The 20,355-nt window shown below is 34.8% G+C and overlaps 1 protein-coding gene across 3 annotated transcripts in view; it reads left to right on the forward strand.

Moving 5' to 3' along the window:
* ATJ1 (DNAJ heat shock family protein) overlaps positions 1–20,355 on the forward strand; it is a 256,691-nt gene that overhangs the window by 89,109 nt on the left and 147,227 nt on the right. For all 3 annotated transcript variants that reach the window (XM_089797202.1, XM_089797200.1, XM_089797201.1), the window contains exon 13: positions 10,187–10,278. In XM_089797202.1, coding sequence (XP_089653328.1) covers positions 10,187–10,278 — 92 coding nt within the window. The remainder of the gene's footprint in view (positions 1–10,186; positions 10,279–20,355) is intronic.

The raw sequence follows: 20,355 nt of genomic DNA on the forward strand, positions 1-20,355 counted from the left end.
ACTTACAAGCGAATGTAGTAGTGTAGTATTTAGCAAAAGACTTTACCAAAGTGTTCGTGGTACCGAACATAGGGCACTAGGCCACAAAACCCTCTTCCAAAATGACGGAAAATAAAAAACAATAGTTACTAGAGCTCATATGCAGGTCGGACTTAACAAAGAAACAATGAGAATGTATTTGGAGTAAGAGTAATAGTAGGGGTGTGAAGAAGACCTTCATTGCCAATGACGAATAGAGGTATGTAGTAGATCTGATAAAAATCAAGCTTAGTGGAGGTAGCCAAATTTCAAACATTGCCGTCTCCATGCTTCCATAGGTAAATGGTTTTAATGTGGTAGGGTTTATAATTGGAGGCAACTCTTATTAAATAGAATACAAGAGTTTGTGTAGTTGAGGCATAAAACATTTTATATGCCACACCATGCCATAGCCCTCTTTGTGGACGCACTATGCACACATGTAGATCCACAACAATGGAGCGTATTCATTCCACCCAGTCAAGTGGAAATGCAAAGCCAGGAAAGAAAAGGCTAAGATAAGACATGTTAGCAAGTACCCACAACATAGAGGAGGAGGAAGTGCTAGAGAAGAAGAAGAGGAGACTGTTGGAGAGGACACATCTTCCAGTACAAAAGAATCTAGTGCAAATGAAAGGGAGGAATTCCGTTTTGCACTAACTCGTATGAGTAGAGACATAATAAAAGAAACATTAGAAGACAGAGTACTTACTGGTTATGAAAGGACATTTTCTAGGAGCAAAAAACTCACTTGAGTCGACTGTTGGGCATACAAGCAGCCGTATGACCCCTAGTACATAAGTCATCCGTATGGATGACAACTGTATTAACACCAACTGAATCGAGGGAAACAGGGCAAGACACACAATTCGCACTATTGGCACAACTGTTGGCGTAGATGGTAGACTAGTACGGTTAGTAGGATGGTTGAGGCATCCATAATGGCTGAGAAAGGGGTGGGTAACACATCATCCCTTCTAGATTAGGGAACAAAGAGGATAGAATTTACACCATGTCAGCTCTTAGCGGTAGTACATGTAGTCCCTACAAAATAGCTTCCACATGTGAAGGTGGTGGATATCAAAAATACCAAGAAGGAAGCCCACACTATATGTATCACTGCTTTCCAGGGTGTGGAGAGAACACAACCCATTTTGCTTGTGGTTACTCCCATAGGAGTACCCCTAACCTAGGCCAACTCAACCATTCCCACTCCTGAACATCAATTCCTTCAATTCCTCTAGAGATCATGGCTCCAGAAATTTAGAAGGAACATGACACTGGGATGGACGCAGAGAATGAGGCAACCACCTTGTTGGCCAAATTTCAGATGGGATTAGAGGATACACCGTCGGCCTCCTCAACCTTAATTGAAGAACAGGAGGATATGGAACACCAATTGGAAAAAATGGAAATGGAGGGTGAGAGCCAACATGGAGGAGTGGATGGAGCTGCAACAAGTACAAGGAGCATAACACCCTTAATGTAGTGTAAACAGAGATTCCTAGCAGAATTGGAAACCATGACCTATGGCACATACAAGATGATGAGATAGGCAAAGGAAGTAGATATGAGACAGGTAGTCTTGGTAGCAAAATCCCTCTTACAGTTCATGAAGGAAGGTTGTCACTAGGAGTTTAGGAAGATCTTTACAGAGCATGGGTGGCCTAGCGAGGACATGGAAGATTAGGTACAGGGATGGAGAGCCTTGCATACTATATAGGCAACTAGGGGACAACCAATCATGACGACTATCCTCTTGCAAATGGAAGAAACATTTAGGTTTACTTTTGTGGAACTCGAGAAAGCGACATGGGAAATGGATAGGATAAAAGGAGAACGGGTCATCTTAGAGACAAAGGTACAAAAGATGGAAGCCGAACCGGACCAAGAGAAAGCCATGCACACAGAAAGATTGGCCACGATAGAGAAGCACAAGATGAAATTTCGTGATGTAATGGTCAACTGATCCCGTTTGCCTTAATTGTGCCAATACTTTAAAATTAAGTTCCTTATCTTTGTCATCAAACCAATGTAACACCAGTATTGGGGTATGTCGAGACATCGGGATGAGTTTTCGGGACAATTGAAAATGGGCCTCATTTTTAGGATGGTAGAGGGGCGACCAGGGGATGGTGGCAGGATGAGTCAAGGAGGGGTGTTTTATTGATGTTTGATAGCTTCAGTCGGATAAATCTATATATAGTTATATATGAAAAATACATTATATATGTGTGTTATTTATATTGAGATATAAGGTCATTTTTATATGAGAAATAATAATTTATATATGTGTGTTCTTTATATTGAGATATGAGGTCATTTTTATATGAGAAATGACCTCATATCTCAATATAAAGAACACACATATATAAATTATTGCTCATATATAACTATATATAGATTTTGCGGGACAGGGGAAAATGGGCTTTATTTTCAGGACAACGGGGGGACGACTAGGGGATGGTGGCAAGGGTAGGATGGGCCAGAGAGGGGTGTTTTGTTGATGTTTGATAACTTCAGTCAGATAAATCTATATATAATTATATATGAGATATAATTTATATATGTGTGTTATTTATAGAGATATGAGGTCATTGTTAAATGAGAAATATATATATATATATAAGATTAAATTTGTTATTATTGTTAATTATTGGGTTAATGAGTAGACATGTCCCAATAATTAACAGATACGGGACATGTCTATTCATGGCCTATTCTCTCTATATATAAAATTAAGAGGATGTTGCATTTGGAACACACATACCTTGAATAGGCAGTGCCATTACATTTGCAGCATCGATCTCCGCAATTTAACATGGTATCAGAGCCAAACTACAAATCTAAACAAGTATTTGAATAATGAAAGCTTGCAAACATGGTTGAAATTAGGTCAAAACATAGAGGAGGGTGGTGACAAATTTGGAACAATATGAAAGCACACTCGCAAGACATGGAGGGAATTATGTACTGAGCAGATAGAATGGGAATAATGGAAGAACAAAATGAAGTTCGAGTCATAGAAAGATCAGCCAACATCTTTTATGAAACACCACCCTTACCTTCTGAGCGTATACCTGACATAATGGATTGGTGGGTATATTATGGAAAAAATCAGCAGTGATTCAACAATAGTTATTTATCATAGGACAAATAGCTCCCGTACTAAGGAGATGTAACATAGCCGATACTAAATGCTCGCAACCTGCAGATATTGTTAGATAAGAAAACAACTATAGTTTTAATCAATGAATGTGGAATTGTGAAACTTATTTTGTTGAGTTGCTAATGAAGTCAAATTACCAATCATAAGTGTTAGGCCATACTAGTAATATCATTTCCATTCTAAAACAATAAGTATCAACATGTGATCGAACCATAATATTACCTTATTGTCACGAGGGAAAGGAGAAAGGCAGAGTAACCTGCATTTTGATTTGTGCGAAGGTCCTTAACTAGTAGTGGCAAAATTTCCCCACATATAAGTTACGGGTTGAAATATATGGTAACCAGAGTCTTATGTAGAAGACCAACCCGTATCAAAGGCTAAGAAGTACGAAGATTAAATGTTTATTCCCAAACACTCGAGGAAGATATTAAGACAACTCATGAGAAAGACGTGGATAGCCATTGGTGATAAAGATTAGTTAATAAAACATCTCCTTGAAAAGTTCAAAGTCAATCTTGAATGTCAAACGCATAAGCATCAAACTTGTACATAAAGGAAGAGGGAGATTGAGATTCAAAGGGAGCTTGGCATTACATTAAAGGCAACCATGAGAGAGAGGGAGTAGACAGAGGATGTGATTCAGTCAACCTTCAGTGATCTCGGTCTTATTGATTCAAAGGGAGTAAACCATGTTGAGACAGATTCTCCAGTGATCAATAAATTGTAACAGTCAAGAGGACTGGGATTTATGAATATACCTCATGGCTATATGATTTTAATGGGCCTACCTCCTGTATACGTCATGAGGAAGTGACGACTTTCAAATGATGTCACTTGTATTTGTAGAAGTTATTGTAAGGTGACGATCTTACAATAACTTGTATTATGAGATTAAACAAATTGAGTATATGGTGAATGTCTTGCATCTTAACATTCTGGAAGGGCATTACTTGAAGAGTACTTGGTGAATATCATTGATATTTTGGATATTCTGGGAGGCCAATACTCTTGATATCAGATGTAATATCAAAACCTTTTGAGTACTTGGTGAATATCATTGATATTTTGGGAGGCCAATACTATTGATATCAATTGTGATATCAAACCTTATTTGGGTACTTGGTGAATAACATATGTTGATATTCTTGATATTCTAGAAGACCAATACTCATGATATCGAATGCAATATCAAATGGTGGAAATCTTCTGAGATATCCTTAAAATTGTTATTTGTAATATTGCATTGAAGTAATATTTATTCTTATGTGTTTATTCTTCTAAGCTAAAAGGGAGTGTCGATGTTTGATAGCTTTAGTCGGATAAACCTAGATATAATTATATATGAGATATATCTATATTATGTGTTCTTTTATATTGAGATATGAGGTCATTGTTAAATGATATATATATATATATATATATATATATATATATATATATATATATATATATATATATATATATATATATATATATATATATATATGAGATTATATTTGTTATTATTAGTAATTATCTAATTAATGAATAGACATGTCCCATGAAGGGACATGTCTATTCATGGCCTATTCTCTCTATATATAAATCTAAGAGGATGTTGCATTTGGAACACGCATACCTTGAATAGGCGGTGCCATTTCATTTGTCGCATCGAGCTCTAGAATTTAACATGTTTTATACTATACATATAGAATTTGAAATGATAGTTATGAAATGATGTTTTAGTAAAACATACCAAATTAAATACTTGAACATAGCTTAATTGCAACATGAACTACAACCATTGAACATTCAACATAGTAACATATTACATACCCAATAGTAATATTCAAAAATCAAAATTCAAATAGAAATTCAAGTACCCACCCTAGTGGCCGCATGGTTGCAGAATGGGTGGAGGTGGGGGTACTTGGGTACTCAAGTACTTCGTGTGGGGAAGCCTTAGGGATGGGTACTTTGAGGTTTGAGAGCGGGGGTGTGAGTCCTCGTGTTACACTGCATCAAACCGATCTATCAACCTTTCAGTGGATTCTGCATAAGTATTTACTTGGTCATGTTCCAGCGTGATTGTGCCATGATGCTACCATTCATGCACCACTCCCTCCGGGTAGAGTGCTGCAAATTTAATTGCTTCCTCTTCTGGTACCAGTTGAGCTGGAAGTAGGTATCGACCTTCATTACCCATGCCTGAGCAGATATTGATTCAGATACATCAAATTGCGACAGATTCATTTTACTCAACTTCCTTTTGAGATCACCATTAAAATATTCTGTGTTGTTGCCCCCAAAATATCGCATTGGCAATTTTGCGTAATCTTTGTAGGATGTATCTCCTTCAAAGTTTGCATTCTTTTAGTCTTCTTTCAAATGTTCTTGAACTTCCTCAAATGTTAGTTCCCTTCCTCTATGCAGCATCTCCGTCTATGGACAAAAAGTTGGCATGGAGGGTCGAGAGCGTGTTGGATGAGGATTTGCCTTTCTCGAAACTAAATCGTCTGTGTGACCATTTTATTTGCCACTTATTTTATTTTCGGCTAGTTTCTGTAGAGTTTCTTCCATAAGTTGCTAAGTGTCATTGATCTATGCCTAATTCCTTGGAAGCTCCCTTAGTAATTCCATGACTCTAGTAGGAGTGGGTTCTTGCGAATTTGCCATTCTATCAAGTGAGTGGCATCTCCTTCGTTTTCAACTATAAACCTTCATTCACTGTCCACAGGTTGGTAGGATCACTCGCTTTGATACCACTGTGATGTTCCCAACCAGTTATAAACTTCAAGAATTTCACTTGCTCAATCTAAGATGAAATGTTTCTCCCTTGTTTACTGATGGCCAAAGTTGTGTATGCGTACGGTCATCTCTGAGTCTATAGAACAACAAAACGTATGGTAGAGAGGGGTGTTAGCTACAATGTTTGACGTGTGTAAGAGAGCCTGTATTGTGACCCTTAGGGAGTTTGGAGATTGCGATGTACGGTGTTCGGAGAGGGGTTTGTATGCTGAGGAATGGATTGTTTGTATGGTGATAATAGAGTGAAGGGCATATGGTCAATAATGCGGTGGGCATGTGGTGGTGCGGAGAGATTGCCGTACGGTGGCAAGGAGCAGGCTGATGTATGTGAGTGAGGGTAGGATGTGTCAAAGTGTAGGGTTGTATGGTGTAGAGGAGAAGTTTGCAAGGCATATGATTAGAAGGTAGTTGCCACGTTAGGAATTGTTCTGCGCTACAAGAGCAACAATGGTGTCGAATCTTGAACAAAATAAAATAAACATTGAATGCTACCATGCACAAAATTTTTACAATAGCTAGATTAATGCAATCCGTTATAGACCTGAGATACCAATAGATATGTGTAACTTTTTGCTAAATAGTCATTGTATTTTAAAATAAAGATGGTGCTCCGATTTGCCAGATCCAAGGAAAAACAATAAAGATAATGGAATAGGGTGAGGGTTTAATCCCACTGAAATTGGAATAGCCAAGTAAGGAAGATCTTCCACATTCGAAATAGTGAACAATACTGAACTCTACTGGAATTCACAGTACAAAGAATTAATCCAAATTGCATATCAAAACAACTCAACCTCACGGACATAAATACCCCGTCAAGGGAGAAACTATGTGCCGATAGAAGACACAACAAACTCCTACGGAAATAATTAAAATAATAATGAGTTCGAGATATACTTAATCAATTGACCCATAAACAAAGTTTTAATTCATTATTTATTTTATGATGGAGATATTACATGGCCTTGTGAAGAGCTCAATGAAGCTCGTTTACCTATCAAAGAAGAAGGGAATTCTTGTTGGGCATAGTGAAACTTCTAAAGGCTGCATATCTTACATCCCTAGACAAAGACATGTTGAACTAAGCAGAGATCTGGTATTTGAAGAAGATATTGCATTTTTAATATCCATGGATGAAGATGAAATAAAGCATGAAGATCCTCAAAAGGATCCCTCTCTTGAGATTTAGTGGTTGACTCAAGATATTTGTTATGCACTGAGTGCAGTTAGTCAGGTTCCGTGTGAACCCAAACGAGTACACTTAGTGGCAGCCAAACCCATCTTAAAATATCTCTGTGGCACATTTGGGTATTGTTTAAAATATAGAGATGTAGATCTTAACCTACATGGGTACACTAATTCTGATTGGGCTGGAAATTTCGTGGATTGGAAAAGCACCTCGGGATGTTGTTTTAGTTTAGGATCTGCTATGATATCCGTGTTCAATAGAAAACAATCATTAGTTACTCAAAGTTCCACAGAAGCAGAATACATTGCAGCATCTATGGGAGCATGTGAAGCAGTATGGTTGAGAAAACCTCTAGCTGATTTATTTGGGAAGCTGCTAGATCCTAGCATTATCCATTACGACAATTAGAGTTGTATAATACTCTCCTTGAATCCAATGTTTCATAACAGACCAAAACACATTGAGATACCTTATCACTACATTATAGACACGGTGGAGAAAAATGTAGTCAAGCTGAAATATTTCAGTACAGATAACCAAACAGCAGACATCCTCACCAAGTGTCTTGCAAAACAAAGGTTGAAAAATTCAGAGGTAAACTTGGTACAGTTGTAATTACTGAGAATGAGTCTCAACATCTTTGATTATCGTACTGTTACATATTTATATTTCACAAGTGTTATTTCATGATTCTTTTGAGCCATGTGTACATCATGAAGTGGTAATGAATTCTAAATGATTATAACTAGAATTTCTAGTAGTTATTGCAAGGTGAAGATCTTACAATAACTTGATCTTCTATCGTGATGGATATCATATGGTTGAATACTAAGCAGATCATGATAGATTACATCTTGTAAGTTAGTATCAACTAAGAGATAGATACCATCACATAGATATCTATGAGTTGTATTATATAGATATATTATGGGGGATTAATATCCATGAACAAAGCATGATTATAAAGTCCCTATGGTAAGTATCAGTGAGTGGTACGTGTGCACATACCTTATGGGCATCTTGAGTACTTGGTGAATATCACGAGACTTGATTTTTCATAGGTTATTACTCTGAGTACTTGGTAAATATAATGAAACTTGATATTGGTAGGCCATTATACTCCTAATATCATGAGATGATATCTACTAAAATAAAGATATTCCTGAACATGCCATTAAACATGATATTACATTGAGGTAATATCTCCTTTTGTTGGTATACAAATTATCCTCTTTAGCTAAGAGGGAATGTTGATGAATTGTAGCTTCAGTCAGATAATATATCTGTGACAGATTACTCATAGATATAGGAGTAGATATAATATAGACTGATTCTTTATTATACATAAATATATTTGATTTTGTATTTTAATATTTATGCTACAAATATTAATAGAAAGCTTATAGAGGTATATATATATATATATTACGATTCATATTTTTATTTCTCACACACACACACACACACACACACACACACACACACACACACACACACACACATATTACAAACTATATTGAAATCTGACCAAAGATAAATACTAATCAATTGCTGTGGGTCAATAGAGCTGCTTAGTGTAAACTATGTGAAGCCATGTCCACGGGGTGACATGTCTCCACATTGCGTGGAGGCATGTCCCCCTGCGAACAAGCCCCCACGCCTTACACCACAGGCATATGTATAATTTGCAGGCCAAGTACTATGGTATACAAGCGAACACATATCGAAAACAGTCTTCAAGTATATACTGTCTGCTTTGGCATATATATGTATTAATATATTGTTTTCAATATTACAGTTCCTTGGAAATATATAAAGTGGAGGAAAGCATAATAATTTAAGGACATCATTTCTGGTATATATACCATAGAAGTTCATCAAAATTGAAATTCACACCATAACATATATGAGTCCCAATACAAATACAGATACGGTATTGGGTACAGATACGGCCATTTTTAAAGATCCCCAATATGGATACGGCTGGACATGACATTAATAAATAACACATACATATATTTAACATAGTTTTCTAAGTTATTGTAGGAGATTTTCATTACTTCAAAAGTAATATCGACACGTAAATGCTACATAAATACTTATAAGTTAAATTAACGCTTTACAATATGTAAACAATGTAGAGTTGCATTAGAAGATAACCCAAAAACGGGTTGCTGAAATAGAAAAACATTTTATTTGTCTTTCTCATTTGGTGGAGGTTTTCTCTATACTATTTAAAAAAATAAAATTGCTTTAATATATATTTTTAACATTAAAGGGAAGATCAATGTCAAATCTTAAAAAAAAAACAAATCCCATAGTAGTTGGTATGGTTCAAAAATCAAGTTTAGTAGGCAGACATGGGTACAATATTCGACATGTATCCGGGCAGTATTGGATACTTTTCCAAATTGGATATGGGGATACACGCACCCAAGGAGGGACAAAGGAGTTTCTAGCAACTGATTTAAATTCAACAGGTCGTTTTGGTAGAAAGTGATTGTTGAGCAGGAAACCAAACACGGAGTAGAGATTTTTAAAAGCTGTTTGTTCTATTTAGGTGTAGAAGGTTAAATATTACCTGCAAGTTTTAAAAAATATTGTAACAAATTTCCAGCGATTTCTGGCCTGTTATTTTCAGTAAGGGCTTTTGTCTCTTCATTCAGTAGGCTTTGGCTAAACATTTTAGGCTATGCGTGTATGATAACTTAAAGAAATCAATGTGTTAATACCTAAAACTAGACCTTGGATTCTGCAATTTTTAGATGTTATGCATATAATCTGTCCAAAATTTTGGCAACTTAAAATGCTTTCATAGTAATTTTATTGGAAAACTTGATCATAATTGATATTTCTAGAGAATTTTTTGCTTTTTGTAGTTATTTTATTTGGCAAACTTAATCATAATTGATATGTCTAGAGGATATTTGGCTGTTGGTTTATTCAGTTAATACTAATACTTAGCAGTTTTTTTATATCTTTGGCAAGCACTGTACTGATATCTTCTGCTTGAAAATCAGGAATTGAATCAGGAGATACAATCAGTGTACCGAGGGCTGGTGCAAGTGGGAATCGAGGAGTTCCTCCTGGGAATCTCAATATAAATATTCGGGTACAATCATCATTTTTCCCTCCAAATATGACATAAATTTTTAAAAATGGAAAATAAAATCTCTAATACCAACTCTTATTAGAAATAGTCAGCTGTAAAGGAAAAATTATATCATGTCCATGAACGCCTATGGTAGGTGAATTGAACTTGAAAGTAAAACAGGTCACAAATAAACAAAATATGAGTGTACTAAAGAACTCAATTAGTTGAAATATCACTGAACACTGCAAATTCTAACACAAATTTAGGAGTAAATCCTGTTGATTGGTGTGCTTGTTCAACCATGGGCAATGACTCAGATCATTGTTGCCCTCCTTGTTAATTTTAAGGATAGTTTTCTGCAAATGTAATAACATTGCCATTTTTATTGGTGTATTCCAAATGCAGATTTGAAGACTTATAAATATGAGAGGAGGAGGTCTCTACGGTTAATCATCATTCAATAATAATAATATATTAACAATAATATAAATATCCACATATATATAAATATCCACATATATATATATATATATATATATATATATATATATATATATATATATATATATATGTTAGAAATGGAAAAAGAAATATGTAAATAAGCAATACCAGGAAAGAATCTAAGCGAGTTAATGCATGAAAAGATATTACCATAGATAGGAGAGAGAGAAAGCTTCAAGATCCAACACCATGAGACAAGATATTTGGAAAGGGGAAAGCAAAGAAAACCCCTTCTGACATTATGAATGAGGCATGAAAAGCCTAAGGAGAGAGAGAGAGAAAGAGAGGGAGAGAGAGAGAGCAATCGCTCATACAATAATTGAGAAGAGGAAGAAACCTCATTAGAAATGAGAGAGGAGGGTCATCTCTTAAATAGAGATGAGAGAGAAGAGTTAGAATGTAACTCCCATGTCTGTGAATGCCACCATTCATAAGTGTGTGAGGCCAAGTGTGAGATTCCTCTTAAGGAGGAATAATCTAAATTACAAATTACAATAAATATTTGTCCTCACATATTCCATTAGAGGACAAAATAAGATGTAGTGGAAAAAGGACAAAAATGAAATATATTAGGATACCTTGGCTTATATCCTAATATATTATAACAATAAAGAAAGGAGGATTAACCTTGGTTTATAAACATACCAAGGAAAGATTACAACTTCGAACACCCCCCTTTAATCTTTACTTGGGGAAATTACATCAAAGGGTATTAAACCCAAATTTTTACAATGAAATTCTAAGTAGCAACAACTTGATCTTTGAAAATGTTTTCATTTATGCAAAAGGTCTCTGTGAGTGTAGGTAGATCTTCGTAGATCCAAGAGAGAAGTGGATAGGTCATGAAATGTACACCAAATAATATTGTCTTGTATGTGCCTGGATAGATTACCTGAAAAACGTAGAGACAAGAAACGAGACAACTATCCACAAGAAGTATTTCATCTTATATTCAAATTAGAAATCCTTTTGAATAAGGATAATAAAATTCTCATAGAGAAACAATGAGGAAAATAAAACATGTTACCACAAAACAATGGAGATAACCTGATATCAAGATAAAGTATATGCTCAAATATTATCAATAAGTACAAAAAGGTTTGATCAATGATCTCATGAAAAGTATATTATACTAATGTACTAATGACCACAGACAAGGCCAACTAATGATACTTGCATCAACATTGCATCAATCACATGGATATAGACAGTCCACTTAATAAATCATCTCACTGCAAGTTAATGGGCTGCAGCACCATAACTTACATGACTCATGATCTAAGCAATAAAGTATGCAGAACATTATCACATTGTATATTTATTAAAGAAATATAAGAGAGACAATAATAAATAAGTAGAACATGTGCCTCAAGGACCAAATAATTCAAGTTACAGTTTTTCCAAGAATGATTGCCGATGTGGAGGTTTATGAGGAGTAACAACATATTGCCTTCAAATAAGAAATCCATCATGGACAAGCAACATCATTGCCACGAGGAAAAAGAACAACATGGGTCAAAACAACTTTCTCAAATAAAGTCTCCAATATTGGAGTGCTCCAAGATATGGTAGCCTCGTCACCTATACACTCAAAAATGAGCAAAGTGTAGGAAGTCATACCATGACTAAATCAAAACTAGGAGCATACACCAAGGAGATAAAGAGATTGAAATGGGAAATCCCCATAAAAATATCATCCTCGCATTGAGGAAAAATGGAGGGAAACTCCATTGAAGTAAGTGCACACCAATTATAGGTTGAAGGGATACTCCACGGCCAGATAAGGCAACTATGAGTCAGTTAAAAATTGTCGGGTCCACCATAGTTAACCTTGATAAATTGGCTCCCGATGCAACTTACAATATATATATATATATATATATATATATATATATATATAATAAAAGAATGGTATTAAACCATGAAATGCTACTATGAGCATAAAGAGATGCTATAAAAGCATAAAACTGCAACTATGTGCAGATAGATCAATTAAGTCAAATCATTAAATAATGAAGGCAATAGTGTAAGATAACTCATAAACCTGAATAATTTGAGATAAATACGAAGTATTTGGAAGAGCAATAAGCATAAATTAATAGATATCAGGTAGAAAACTCCATTAAGGGTAAGCATGAGTACTTAAGAGATTTTATGCAGTGGAGTCTTGAGCATATGTATTTTAGAGAAGAAAAAAAATCATTCTAAATTAATAAAATCACAATAACTTGTATATTTATCTCGGTAAATATGTGGGCCCCCATATATACTTGAATAAATATACTTAATATATGAAATCCTACAATGAAACAAGGTCATATCTAGCTCACATGGAAGCCAAATTATTGATGGAACATAAATACGTGTTCTAAAAGAAATAGACATGAGGTACATACCTTGATGCTTGATCAAAAATTAAAATGAAAAAAAAATAAAAAAAAAAATATATATATAAATACCTATATTCACAAAAAAATGATAAAAATTCTATCATTTTCTCTCCAAATTCAAATTTATTAAATTGAATTATAAGATTTTAAGAACGTGGACTTGTCAAATAAGATCAAAAACTTTAGTAGGTCTCTATTTGAACACTGAGTCCAAAGTTGAAAAGAAGAGTATAATTCTTGCTGAAAGCATACTTAGCAACGACTGATGGCAAACTATTGTCATATAGGTAAGGTTGTCAATATAATCTGCGAAAATATTACTTTGCGCACAACCACATTCGATTCGCCTTCATTAATTTGCCAACTATTTAGAATTAAACACTTCAGAAAAACACAATATGAATTGACACAGTCAAGAGCGCTACAAATTACCATTGCCTAACCCTGCAGGGCAAATATTTCCGAGACTAGAAGATTGTAGCAGTTATTACACAGCTAAGGCAATTTTTTTTCAACATAAACTAAGAATATGGTTGTTTAGAATATATGAAACAATATGCACTAAAGGCCTTAAAACAAAGAAGTTTATCCTTGCTATGAAGGTTGTTTATAGGTTGTATATGCAAATAAAATTTCACAATCAAATAACTGATTTATTCTAATCAATGTACGGATTGTTTACTATTAGAATAGTAACGAGCAGTCCATTGACTATTCATTATTTAGAAAAGGACCTGCATCATATTCACAGCAAAGATTAGTAATGGCGGCTTTAATATCCAAAAAAAACTCAGAAATTGTAAAGAACTCCAACAGTAGTAAGTGACAGTCACAGCTGGAATGAAACAAGAGTACATCAAGGCACATGACTCTTTTTACTCATACACATAAGCAAGACACTATAATAAAAAAATAAGTGTAATACTCAAAGATAATAAATACTTATCTGTACATCAGGATCCATAGATAGTTGAGAATGGAACATCTCCTTTTTAAAGATGGTTCAAGTGAGAATAGAACATTTGTTATTATTATTCCTCAACAATGTGAAATTCTCACTTATTCTATTTTTAGGTACACAGATTGGAATTGTAGGGACCCCTGACCTCAATTTCATTTCTTCAAAGGTTTCAAATGCTCTTTACCAAATTGATTTGTGTATACTGTACCATAACCACAAATTGATATTAATGTGTGCCTAATATATGATCCATCTGTTTTAAACTAAATTCCTTGCTCAATAAGGATCGCGGCTCTAATACAACATCTCTCCATGTCGAAGCATAGTCTTCAATGGGTTACCTCCATCCATAGACCCTCCTGTAGTACCTTCTCTATATAACTGTATGAATCTCACCAAATAAACAGAATGACCTCTCTGATTTGATCAGCTACTTCATCATTATCTGATAATGTTCTGTGGCTAAATATAATCCACCACTGAATGAAGATGAAGCTTCTAGATGGAAAATCAGCAATGAGCCATGCAGATAGAGTTTCTATAAACTTCCAATAATTTGTTTTATTTGGACCAATGTGATTTGTATCTGTGAAGTTGGCTCCTCCTTGCTAATTGTTCTCAGACTGGGTGATTCAATTGAATTGTTTGTTCTTCCTGTGACTTATCTGATTCTCCGTGAAGACTAAGTATCTAGAAGCATATTCGTCCATGCTTGTTCCTAGATTCTGTGTGATATCCATTTCTCATTTTAGTGTGATGGTAGAGTATTTATGTCCTTTGCTAATATACTTGCAAGGCATGACCTTGTCCGGTCCTAAAGAATGTGACTTAATTCTTTAACATATATCAACATATTTATTTATTAAATTTTGTTTTTAAATCATCAGGTTTAATTAAATCAAATGCTTAATCTACCAATGATGTTTCCTTGTTCTATGAGTTAATGCTTGTACTGTTATCTTGTTCAAGAATAGACGTTTCTGGGTACTAAGGAACGGTAAAGTGATTTTACTTATAACTTTTATATATCTATAAAGTTCTAAGTTCATAATACCCAATTCTCTCTTCTGATATGAATTTCTTTGTACACGTGTCCAATGATCCCCTATTCCTTGACTTGGCATGGTTGTAGCAATGTCCAAATAGCTCTCTTTCTTATATAGTTTTTGTGATGTCATTTCTAAATAACAATCATGTATCAATTTACTTGATTAGTATGACTCAATCTATGTGCCTAGTGTTATCTTAATTTAACACCAATTAGTCTTGTTATGGTTAAAATTCTCTTATAATTCTCTTGTGAAAGGTTGGGGAGACTATTCTTCAAACTTTACTTGTATGTAATGATTTATAATTCCTTCTACTTTTCACCCCTATAATTTCAAGGAAGTACCATAGTTAAACTAAATAATATGTCTTGTATTTGGAATGAGTTGTAAAGGAACTCAATTTGAATGATTATAGAATCATTCTTGTTTTGGGTTTTAGTGAGCAGCAATCTTACTATGCTTCCATTATGATTATCAGGTCTGTAGATGATAGGAATATTCGGCCTTGAGTTGCTTTGGTAGAACTTTGGGAAGTATGTGAATCTAGTAATACAACAATCTGAAATCTATTTCATTCATCTTCTTCTACCCTTGATGTGTATTATGTCTCAATCTGGAATTTAGTGTAGCTATTGTTTCTAATATTTAATATTAATAACTTTCGACTTGAGACCTCGATGACGTGATCTCTTTCTAATCCAAATGCTTAAGATGTTGATTTTGTTGAGGAATCGTCTTCTTGCGAAAACATGATTATATTGACAAAACTTTCCAGTACTGATAGTAATTACATGCAATTAAACGTTAGTGGAATTTGCAATACTCCCATGCAGTAAATTATATTTTGATATGGATGTTCGCTATCCAGCAATATTGACTGTATCATCACTATTTTGAGCCTCCCCCATAATATTTATCTTTTGATGTCAAGTAGAAGAAATAATTATGTTTTCCATTATCTGCGGCAATCCTCTTCAACTCCATTCAGTCATTAATCAAGCAGATAATAAAGATTTTTATCAGATATCTTCGTCAATTCATTAGTTCCATTCTCTATTAAGTTCCCTGTTGCTTCCTGCTTTATTTGCTGACTGCAAATAATTAACTTGGTTGTTATTATTCTCCTTTTTGTGATCATTGTTTATCAGATTTCGCCCATCCAATATGTATCTTTGACTCACAGTGTGCAATGATGGCTCTGGCCTGTGTGCAAGTTTATTTTCTACGCATTTTAGACTTATTTGATGTTTCCTTTGCTTCTGCAATCTGCTTCATATCTCTGTGATTTCCTTCTGATCTGTGATCACCGTCTCGCATGATCTCTCCCAGGTGTGTTTTCCTGCCGATTGGGAATCGTCTGTCAGTTCTGAATATATGATCTTATCACATATATGAGCCATCGTGTACAAGAATTTAATCCCCCATTTATATATTGACTTTGTCGTTTTAATTGAAATGGACTCTTCATCTGTCTTCTCAATATTACATTAGTCTCGTCTTTTCCAAATGTGCGATACTGCTGTAGCAGTTTGTAGTTTGTGCTAATGCATATATTTCATACTACTGTGCTTTGTATCCGTTGCCTTTGTAGTTCGTATTAGTTCTTCTCGTGCCGTATATATTTGGATATGTAAAACACAGCTTGCTTTCCTTTCCTTTCTATTGCCAGTGACATGCTTCAGCCTGTTCTTGTATCTGTGAATGGGTTTTTTATTATATTTCTCTTGAATATTTATTTCATACATGTGGAACTAGGCTCTGATACCGTGTTAATTTTAAGGATCGTTTTCTGCAAATGTAATACATACCATTGCCATTTTTATTGGTGTATTCCAAATGCAGATTTGAAGACTTATAAATATGAGAGAAGACATGTCTCATGAAGAGACATGTCTCTATGGTTAATCATCATTAGATAATAATAATATATTAACAATAATATACATATCCATATATATATATATATATATATATATATATATAAATAAATAAAATATTATAAATATAATATATTTGTCTAAATGGATGATTTACCATCAACAATGTATCTCATGATCGAATCAATGTGACTGAAGCTACAACCTTAAGACTCCCAACTATAGACAATATATAGCTATTGTCTCCCCCAATCACTTGTCTTCTTCTAATTCAGTCTGCTGTAGGATTGTGTGCATAGATGTACTACTGGAAGAGTATTCTTTGGGTTGCAAAATCTGGCCTAGTATTCTGTCATGGTGAGTTTTTTACGACTTTTACCAGCACAAAAACCTCTTTGAATATTTAGTAAAAACTCGTTGAGTAATTACCAAGAACTCAACAAGTGCTTGTGAAAAATTTGGCTGTAGATTTATAACAGTGCTTTAAGGCAAAAAACGACCCAAATTAATTTCATTTTTCATTTCTTCACTTGTAGTTTTTTGCTGAGAGGGGGAAAATAGTCTTCCAAACACTTACAAACTGATTCCTATTGATTTGAAGCAGACTTGAGGTGGTTTTTGAACAGGATGACATTAATTATTTGAAGAGGTAGGCTATGGAGGAGGGGGTGGATATGGTTTCACACTGGATGCCATTGAGTTGAATGAGTATGTTATTGCTAGTACCATGAGAAGCTAGGCACATAGAGACATCCCGAATGGAGAACGAGCCATTGACTATGTCAGACATACCGAGCGAGGAGACATAGTATGCCCAATGCAGACTTCTAGGAGTAGGCCCTCTAGTTCTATCTCTCCCTTAGGTTTTACTAGAGCTGGGAAGAGGAAGATGTAATTCTGATGATGTATTTACTTTTAGTTTTACATAAATGTTTATGATTTTGCTTCCTGCTATCGACATTCCTCATGAGAATGTAATTTTGCACCCACCTTCTGTTTAAATATATCTAGACTAAGCTTGTTTCTTTTCTGTTCTCATTTATTGACTTACTGGGAATTTTGCAAAAAGAAAAATTGCATTTCTATTTAAATTTAAGCAATTATTTGAGTTCCCTAGTTCTTGCTGAAAATTGGATGAGTTTTTCCCGAATTGTTTTTTTAGGCCTTGGTGAATTTTCCAACTATGATTGTGTGTCTGCTAGATGCCAAGAGAGGAAGATTTACTCTTCCTTCATACCGATTGGTGGTGCTCCATGAAGGTTCGTCACTCTTTGAAGTCGTCTCCCTTAGTTTAGAGATTGTTAATTATTAACAAATCATTCATATTAATGAGTTGACATATATAAATGCCCAAGGCAGTCCAATGAGATTTATTATATTATCTATGTTGACCTAAAGGAATCTATCCATATCTACAATAACACTACAAACCCTCTTAGCTAAGGAGTAATCTTTCTTGATATCTGAGTTATGTAGTGATATCCACCATGGCTACTCCTAGAGGATGGGTCCATCATGGCTACTCCATAAATGGAAAGAAAATGAACACAAGTGGTCATTACAAAATTGCTTAGCATAATGTTGTCATCTCATCATGACGTTCACCATGGCTACTTCTAGAGGGTGGGTCCATCACGACTGCTCCGCAAATGGAAATGCAAATGAACACAAGTGATCATCACAAAATCACTCAATGTAATGTTGTCGTCTCATCATGACATTCGCCATGGCCACTCCTAAAGGGTGAGCAAACAGAAGTGCTAAGTCATTGGTCTCTCACATCATTTCCACCATGGCTACTCCTAGGGGGTGGATCCACCATGGCTATTCCCAGAGGGTGGAACAAAGGCTTTCACCTCAAACTTCTCTCTCACAAACAAGATTTGCATTAACAAGGGATTGCATCTCAAACTTCTCCCACATAGAATAATGTATTATAGTACATCTCTAGAAACCATTGATGCTGAGACTCCCTCTCAGCAAGGGCTTCATCCTCCACATTCCAAGTTTGTTTTGAAAATGCACAAACTTTAGCAAGGGGCTTTGTGAGAATGTTGGCCATCTGATCATCAATGCTAATGTATCTCAACCGAATAACACTCCTTTGCACCATATCTCTATTATAGTTATATTTTATTTCCACATGCTTTGACTTATCATGAAATTCAAGGTTGGGGTTTGCTTACTCTTGGTGAATCCCAAGCTCACCAAGTCCATCTGTCCAGTAATATCATGACCTAGGTGTCAACATAAAGGCCTTCCAACCTATTTACATGGGACTTCATCCCATTAATAATAGTCCTTTGATTGCTCCAGTTTCCTAAAGATGAAATCGATCATCATATCTCACTAATGCAAATTCCATCTCACAAAAATACTGGAGAAGTCATGGTCCAAATGGAAGTATATTTGATCACTAGACTTTGATTATATATTTTCTTCTTGGCCCTCTTATTCTCTTACTTCTGACTCCTCATTCCTTATTTTTCAGCATATGTGTCTCATTCATGTTTGCACAAATTTCCTTTCACTTTTGTGTATATGGCTCTTCTAGATCTGCAAATATATATCCTTTTATATCTTATTGATCCTAATATATCTGATTAAAATCTGAATACATATGAAGTTACCCTATTCACCACCATTGCTAAGTTGTAGTTAATGGTTATTTAGGCTTTCTTTTTTCAGTTAAGTCTATTTTTAGACTACACTTTTTATAGCATCTATAAATTTTACTTAGGAGTTCATTGTTAATGCAATATTCATTATGTTTTCTTAGTTCATTTAGTTTTTAACAATTTCATTTTTTTGGCTGAAAGGGGTTGTGCAAAATTTGTGAAGGGATGCCTATGTGAAGGTGGACATGAGTCATTTAAAAAAAAAAAAAAATCCAAGCTCATTGTCCCTTGTAGTCGCTTTCAGTTGGTTAGAGGGTCCCAATTGGTAGGAAGGGAAGCTCAAAAGTGTTTAGGAGCTCAATTTGGTACACTAGCTATTTATAGTAAGTCATTCATCCAACATTTCTATTTTTGGCAGGGCACCTTGATCAATCTCAGTTGTAGGGAAGACCCTTGACTCCTTTGTTTATATGGTATTCAAAGATTTTCTTAGTAAGTCAAGGGTAATAGAGATGGACCCTTACTATTTTTAGTAAGGTAGTTGGATGTGCAGTAGAAACATTGTTTAACCTCTAGGTTCATTTGGAACAAAGAGAGAGTGCATATTTGACGAGATATTGAAACTATATTGGTATTAATGTTTATTTATTAATATTTAAGTTATAAAGCTATTAATTAACTTTATAAAGTTTATAAAGT

The sequence above is a fragment of the Cupressus sempervirens genome, chromosome 8 (assembly GCF_028749045.1).
Source record: "Cupressus sempervirens isolate cs-2001-9-10 chromosome 8, ASM2874904v1, whole genome shotgun sequence".
Lineage (NCBI taxonomy): Eukaryota > Viridiplantae > Streptophyta > Pinopsida > Cupressales > Cupressaceae > Cupressus > Cupressus sempervirens.